This window comes from Mugil cephalus, chromosome 13, assembly GCF_022458985.1.
Source record: "Mugil cephalus isolate CIBA_MC_2020 chromosome 13, CIBA_Mcephalus_1.1, whole genome shotgun sequence".
NCBI lineage: Eukaryota > Metazoa > Chordata > Actinopteri > Mugiliformes > Mugilidae > Mugil > Mugil cephalus.
In genome coordinates, this window is record NC_061782.1 from 8,537,542 (window position 1) to 8,545,575 (window position 8,034).

The following is an 8,034-nucleotide window of genomic DNA, read 5'->3' on the forward strand; positions in this document are numbered from 1 at the left end:
AGATCGAATTAAAAAAAAAAAACACCAAACAAAAAAATGATTTAAATAAAAAGAGTTAATAGGTCAATGTATGTACAGAGAAGCCTGTTAAGACTAAACTAAATGGTAACAGGTCCATTGTGTAGGTTTTAGTGACATCTAGTGGTGAAGTTGGATAGCAACCCCTTCCTTTTGTACCTGATAAGAAAAACCTAAGGTGTCTTTAAAAAAAAAAATTAAAAGATAACATCAAGTATTAGAGCGATATTAAAAATGAATTGTATTTTTTACATGTTATAATATTTTTAATATGAAATAATCATCTCTTCTATATAAACAAATCTGTATGAAAAAGGACACAGTACGTAAAATAGTAATACAGTACATATTACAAAGGTCAGGAAATATATTAAGCAGTATTCAGTACAAGCTATACATTGAAAAAACGTTTAAGAGAAGATCAAACTTTGTACAAGGAGAGTGCAAAATTAATGACCCATCAATGGGCCTTCATATACTGGCTGAGAGGAAAGTTAGGTCCTCTTCTCTAGACGTATTACTAAGTGAATGATGAGGGCGACTTTAATGCCATGTGCAAAAATATACAGATAAAAAAACAATCCCACAGGTCAGTAGGAGTCAGTATGGACTCTGGTCAGTAATGGCTGAGCTCTTCGGGAGGAGAAGGGAGGTTGTAACTGTCGTCCCCTCCGATGTAGGCGCCAATGCCGCTGCTTTGGCTCCCCCACTCGTAACTGTCAGCGGCCAGACTGAAGAGTCAGGAAACACAACCGTTAGACCTCTCTCTTCCTGTTCTGTGTGCAAAACCTTTCCCAGGATTAGGTTATGTGTTTTTGATTTTTACCTGGCTTGGATGTTCTGTGGCATGACGCTCCACGCGAGATCATCGTCACTGTCGTAGCGTCGTGGGTTGTCAAAGAAATAAGCCCTAGAGGAGAAGACGTGACCAGGAAGCCCAGAGCCGCTCTGCAGGACAGAAAATACCGGTAAACGTACGATACAATGGTGAATGTTAATGGTCATTTTGATTTAAGTTTAACAGAATATGACAAGAAAAATAAAGTAAAAACCTGCATCTTGCAACTCTTAATAAAAATGACCCCCAGGGTTTGAAACCACTGTCTTAGGGTAATTAGCAACTCACCCTGTCTAGGTTAGGCTGTCGCACCCTGAAGAAGAAAACTACTAAAGAGGTGGGGAGCAGCTCCCACACGAATAAAATCACCCCGAACACGATGTAGCCCATGTCGCCCAGAGTCGACTGTAAATCTGCCTGTAAAATAAAACAAAACAAAGAAAAAAACGTATCACTACACACGATTTCGACATCTCCTTTGCCAGGTGAGAAACTATCACAATGGCAAAAGAGTCACACAAATAGTATTCACATTTGAAAATATATTTCTGCCTTAATAAACCATAGCTCTCAGTAAACATTAGCACATAAGCTTTTAAAATTTCTTAAGTCAAGCATAAACTGGGTGGGGAGATCACCTTACACCTGATCAACTGGTTGGGGGAGTCCAACACAAAAACAAGTCTGTCATATAAATGAGAAGAAGAAAACTACTAAGAGGTGGGGAGCTGGGGACATCTTGGCAATCTTGTAAAGACATGGTGAAAGCTTAGGAAATGTATTTCTTGCATATGAGTTACAGTAAGTAAAGCCACAGTCTGATAGTTTAGCTTGTAACTGCCTTTTTGCAATATGTCAAGATATAACATGTCAAAGGCTGACCTTCAGAGGGGTTGGTATGTAGATCATTTAGACAGTTCCTTCATGTTGATGCTAGGCTAAGTTAGCGGTGCGGGTGGCTCCGACTTCATATTTAACATCAAGTGAATCATTTTCCCCTCATCCATCTCGACTCACCTGGTCCGAAACGTTGTACCAGTCGTAGTCAAAGGAGTTAATACTCTTGTTCGAGAGTCCCAGGACGACCAGATTGTAGCAGGCCCTGGATGCGTACAGGAGGATGACGATGGCCCCTATGACTGTCACCTGGCACACAGACGTCCCCTGAAAATTGCAAATCAGCCGCAAGTTCACATTCAGGCTGAAAGGAGACGTAATCTGGTGAAAACATCTGTGAAATCATACTAAAAAAACAAAAAAAACAAACAAAAAAAAACAACTAAAAGGGGCGGAAACACTGTATGATTAAGGAAATTACATAAGAGGCCATTCTGTCTGTTTACAGGCAGATAACATTCATAAAGGATGGTGTCTTAACTGAACTGTATTCTAAGCCAATAAGTCATGCACAAGAAGTTGCATAATGGTGGTTGGGAACAACGACTACAAGGCATGAAGTAGTGGGTCGTCGCACATGGATGCACAATATTTTTCATGCAAATGACCCTTAAACAAAGATGCGTCTCACCTTGGACTCCAGGTAAATGTTGGCCAGGGACATCTTGGCGATCTTGTACAGACACAGCGAAAGCGAGACGGCGCACAGGACGAACAGGGTGTCGTTGATCGCCACCCTCACCAGCACGATGGTGTGGGCTTCTGCGAAGGACATCCTCACCAGCAGGGCACATACCAAATTCACAACTAAAAACACCAGGCTGATGAACAGGAAGAGGAGGTACAGCGGCAGCCTGTGGGTCAGGAAATGAAAACGCAATATTCAACATAAAAAAACTTTCCATCAAATGGAAATGAAAATCTTCGGCCTGCTACAGCTCTGCTCTTACCTGTACCTCAGGAGTTCTGGTGCATATTTCGACTTTGCCTTGAAAACCACCTGTGAAAAGAAAACAGGTGCAAATGCATTTATCGTGCAATGTGTTGTGCTGTTTTGATCAAATAGTTGCCACTTCTGCATTCTACTAATACGTAAGACACTCTCATGAAACAGGAACCTTCTTTTTTAAAAACAGCTCAGCTTGGGATCGTAGGTATGGTACGTGGGGCTTTGGGCGTCACTGTCAATATGCAACTGTGATTCACATCAGCGCAAGAGGATTATGCTAAAAATAAGCTGTAGAGGCAGCGGCCAGAGAAGCTATTATTTGATATGCGGATTATGTAAGCAGTCGAAGAAATGATCCACTGCATCACAGTCTGTGGCAGGTCTGAATGAGAGTCTGCAACAAGTGATACCTACTGGATTTTTAGACTTCAAGTGCGTACGTGTCCTGAACGTAACACCAGACTGTGTTTTTACAACATTTCAAGCAACTGTTACCAAAAACGAAACCAAATCTGGTTTGATTTTACATCTTTTTTTTTGACGTGGGAGAGTGGGGAAACGGTTCGTTGTTCCATTCGTCAGTTTGGTGATTGATGAGTGATTTCAGTTAAGACATTTGAGGTCATTTCAACTTGTGGTATGAGAACTTGAGAAAGACTCCTTACTTTTTCACATTTTATAGACCAAACCGTGGAGGCCCAAATCTGCCAATGTAAACCAAAAGAATATCCTGTACAATACCTAAAAAACATCAACTTCCTCAAACTAATGAAAGAAAAGAAAAAAAAAAAACATGGTGATATTTGCATGGGCCTGTATTTCCTCATTTCCACCAAAGAACCAGATGCAAGTGAATGAGATGAAGCTCTGCAAACCCAAATATACACGACGCCTCAAGACACCTTGACACGTGCTTTCACGTGTTGTGACATTTTCCCGGTTTTAGAAAGAATCACAATGCACTAAACTAACCATAGAAAGCCCGTAAAACGCCGTGAAAGTTCGAGTTCCGGCTGAGATGAAATTAGACAGGTGAAGCCGAAGCGACATCCTTCACTGACCAACCGCGACTAACATCTGGCTAATAGCTCAGCATCACGCTGATGCACCTGAAAGGTTGGTGGACTTACAGACAGCGAAAGTGAGTGAGAATTGAGATCGACCTGCACGTCAGTCGTGGTTCAAACTAAAGCCTAAAAATAACTCGATGACTTCAAGGATTTGCTTTGGCGGAAGTAGGCTCCCGTATCAAACTGAATAAAAACAAATCAATCAGAAGTATTTTTTTTAAAAAAACAATCAAAATTGAATATAAGCTATATAATAAGCGGTTTTACATTTTGTCCTATTGTTGCACGGTGCCAAAACCTGTTCAGCTCCTAGCTCGAGTGAGGACAAAAACACCTTCCAGGCACGACGTGAAAACACTTGACTTGGAATAAGAGTTTATGCCCTGGTGCGTAATTACGTTTCAGAGATGGAAAAAAAAAGAAAAGAAAAGAAAAAGTAGGGGATTGAATGCTGGATCACAACTGGCCAGCAGACATGTTGTCATGTCCCAAACTCCTGCACATACGCACTTAAACCAGTGCCAGGCTTTAAAGCAATACCGCTCTCACATGACGAGGAAGCGGGCGCGGAGAAGTGACCGTGTTGACAGAACTGAACGCCTGACTCACCTGTGCAAAGTAAAGGTTCATGAGGCTTAGTGTGAAGAACTGCAGGCACACGGGAAAGCAGTACAGCAGCCAGAATGGAAAGGGCCCCAGAGTGTTGGCCGTGACGAAGTTCTTGAAGTAGAAGGAGAAGAGCACGGTGCGCAGGGCCGACCACAGCAGGCACAGAAACAGGAACGCGGTCTGGTAGCTGAAGCGCTTGTGCCGGTAGCGCAGCACCAGCCAGAGCTGGACGTAGACGAAGATGAAGAGGAGGGAGTAGAAGACGGTGTAGACCACCGTCAGGCCCAGGGTGACGTACGGAGGAACGGCAGGGCTCAAGGTAGGCAGAGGAATGGTATCGTCCGTGAGAGAGGGCTCCTGATCCTCCTCTACCACCACCACGGCCTCCATGTCCCGCTCTCCCTGGCCGGGAGGGGAGGGCGGGAGGGGAGGGGATGTCAGCCGGTGTTCGCCGCCGGGTCTCTGGCTTCACAGAGCCAGCTTCTCGGCTGAGGAAAGGAAGAAGAAAAAAAAGTGAGAGCGAAAGCGCAGAAAATAAGGCGAGGGTGAAGCTGCGAATGGGTCTGTCAAGAGGAGCGAGGGAAGAAAACAAATCTAACTTCCTGCAGCAGAGACGGCCCGAGAAGGAGGCACATGATCAGGGATGAGAATGGGCCGCTTGTCATTAGCTGCAACTAGAGGCTCCTCCGTGAGAGGACCAGCCTCCTCCAGCCTCCTCCTCCTCCTCCCCCGACGACGACGACGACGAGCAGCGGTTACGTGACGCTACGCATCAGCTGACGCACGTCGCTGTACCTTTAACCCTGCGATGGGGCTTCCCACCGGGCAGCTCACAGCCTCTCCACGCACATTTAGTTTTACTTCGATGCGTGACAAGAATTCACATTCATCATGAAACAAAAATAACAAACAAAGAAAAGAATAAGGTAAAAATTCTGAACCAAGTAAGTGGGCATTTTCGGTACAGCCGAGGCATTAAATCCTACATCGTCTGCAATTAAATATTACACGATTTTACAAAAAAAAAACCTTCCTTGCTACACAACTCATAAGCTAAATGAAATAAATGTGTATATTAAATAGAATATTAGCTGATGATATTGTCAAAGGAAGTACAGGAGCTGGAGACAAACATTTGACCCACTTAATATTTATTTAATATTTTCTTTCTTAACCCTTTGTTCTGTCAATACTATTTTTTTTTATCCTGTATCTTAGAAACTCAATAAACAATTTATAATAAAAATAGTAGCTTTTATTTGTACTGCACTTTACATTTTGACAGCGCCACAACTGTTCAAAAAGGGCAATAACAGTTAAAAATGAAGAGCCATTCAGTAAAAAGCATTTTTTTTAAAGACGGGTTTTAAGGGTCATTCAAAAACATCACTTAAGTGGTTGGGGAGGGAGTTATACAGCCTCGAAGCAGCAGATGAAAAGGCCTGATCACCCGTGCTGCAGACCCTGGTCCTTATTTTTCACACGCATGTAAACGCACTGAGGTACATAGTGTTTTGACAGAGAAGTGTAGAGAATCAGAGAATGGAGATGGGCCTTCTGAGGGTGTCCTGTGGTGTCTGGCAACGGAAGAGGTTAGTGGGGGCCTTTGTGTCCCATGGGTTGAGGGGAGAGGCCTCTGTGGATCATCCCACAAATACTTGATCGGTTTAGAAACTAGTGAATTTGGAGGCCAAGTCATTGCTGGGGTGGGAGTGTCTGGTCTTGTCTGGGTGGGTGGTACGTGTCCAAGTAACATCCACACGATTTCCAGGTCCAGATGTTTCCCAGCAGAACATTGAATCGTCACAAAATAGTCAGTGTTATTTATTTCTCCTGTCAGTGGGTTTAATGATGAGGCTGATTAGTGTGTGCATATGTTTTGACACACGGCCTCTTTTTAAGGTTATATTATAACAGAATTAGGTTAAATGCCTCTTTATAATTCTACCACCAGCTGAGCTGAACATGAAGGGATACATTCAGCCTTGGCAAGAGACATATTTTTAAGCGACCAACAAATGGACAGATTGATGCAACAGAATCCATCACATCCTGAGTTTTAGTTTCTATTATGGTTCAAGGCCCAAAAATACTAAATCCTTCAGCTTCGTGATGTAACTCAGCCTTTTTTTGACTCTCTGCCTGGAAAACGCCCACGGCTTCCTAACTTCACAGCTGTATTTTGCAGCTCCGATTTTTTTCCATTAAAATTTTAATGGTTCTGATTATATAATCAGGATTATTTTCTCAGACTTTGGAGAGCTAAAACCAAGAAAGGTTTTCATAAAATAAAGATTACAACTGGTGACATGTGCTGATCTTCAGAGATTCCCCTTTGATTTCAACATGGAGTATTTCAGGTCTTCTTTAAATCATAGATTTTTATTTATAACCCAAGAAGAAACTAAAACCTGCACACAAACCCCAGGGAAGTTCGTTCTGTTTGTTAGCTGAAGGGGTTTTGTTTCACAGGAATGGGGCATGTGAACATGAGAAAGGCCAAGGACAGAGGTCACTCCATCTCACCTTTGACTGTTGTGACACATTAATCTTTTATCGCGCACAGGCACCACACAGGATGCTGTCGGCTACAGTATTTCCCTCCCTGGTATGAGACTGAAATTTGGATGTGACTCCTTTCATAGATACAAGAGTATGTTTTCTCCTCCCAGATGCATAAGCATAAAAAATGCAGACATGTATTTATTTGTCTTGTCATGCAGACATAACAGAAATGTGTTAATCTGATCACGGAGGATGGAGGATGTCGGTGTCTTGGACTGAATTAACACAAATGTTGAATATCATAACCTTCATGAAGCTAATGCTGGTGTACCTAATGAACTGGCAAGTGATGATATACATATATATATATATATATATAATATATATATATATATATATATATATATAATATATATATATATATACAACTCTGGGAATATACAGTATATATATATATATATATATATACTGTATATTCCCAGAGTTGTCTCAGACAGGCTCCAGACTCACACACTCTTTCTGTCTGTAAATCAAAAGTAACAATAATGGAGTGGTGATGAAATAGCACTTCAGTCTGATTATCACGCTACTGTGTCCTGTTATATTCACCAGCCCGCTGGTTACCTGGCAACACGCTGGGAGAAAACAGACTCACACAGACAGTAACAAGTCACAGCTAATGACATCACTGGCCCCCAGGGTAAATATCCCATCACACAGTGCAACTCCAACAAGGGCCCAATGTGCATCGCCATTCCAGTGCGGTGAACTATATTTAGCATCCCACACAGCAGCTTTGTAGTCATGATCAATGTGATTTATCTTCTGATAAAAACTGTGCATTCCTATAGAACTTTAATATGTTGTTAAATAGTAATATAAGCAAAAACACATACATCTGTGTAACCACTGTAGGTTTATGACATTATTTGAATCCATGAAAAGTGTATAAATGCATGGGGACTGCGTTAATACATCACATGTACAAGCTTTAGCGAATGACCACAAGGTGGCACCATTCAACTGTGTAAAAACAGGAAAGACACTGTTACTGCAAAAGCGATCATGGAGGGAAATGGAGCCAGTTTTAAAGAGTAATATAAACATATTGTAGGTTGTTTAACGTAGGTTTGTTTGCTACGCAATTC

At 42.1% G+C, this 8,034-nt stretch overlaps 1 protein-coding gene across 2 annotated transcripts; it reads right to left on the reverse strand.

The window, feature by feature from the left end:
• Positions 1–246: 246 nt before the first annotated feature.
• Positions 247–5,510, reverse strand: gpr137ba (G protein-coupled receptor 137Ba). Of its 2 annotated transcripts, XM_047604055.1 has the most exons (8): positions 4,981–5,510; positions 4,382–4,869; positions 2,704–2,753; positions 2,385–2,607; positions 1,874–2,020; positions 1,145–1,273; positions 845–966; positions 247–749 (listed from the first exon to the last, which is right to left on the reverse strand). In XM_047604055.1, the coding sequence occupies exons 2-8, from the start codon at positions 4,769–4,771 to the stop codon at positions 635–637; spliced, it is 1,176 nt and encodes a 391-aa protein (XP_047460011.1). In that variant the 5' UTR covers positions 4,772–4,869; positions 4,981–5,510; the 3' UTR covers positions 247–634. The 2 variants fall into 2 exon arrangements, with proteins under 2 accessions (XP_047460011.1, XP_047460010.1); XM_047604054.1 differs by having other exon boundaries at positions 4,382–5,510.
• Positions 5,511–8,034: the final 2,524 nt, after the last annotated feature.

Excerpts from the sequence above, each read along its gene's own strand:
- gpr137ba (XM_047604055.1), bottom strand. The coding sequence starts at position 4,771 with ATGGAGGCCGTGGTGGTGGTAGAGGAGGATCAGGAGCCCTCTCTCACG. Across the intron at positions 2,754-4,381 it reads TGAACCTTTACTTTGCACAG|GTGGTTTTCAAGGCAAAGTC; the intron begins GTGAGTCAGGCG and ends TTCTTTTCACAG. Across the intron at positions 2,021-2,384 it reads ACATTTACCTGGAGTCCAAG|GGGACGTCTGTGTGCCAGGT; the intron begins GTGAGACGCATC and ends TGCAATTTTCAG.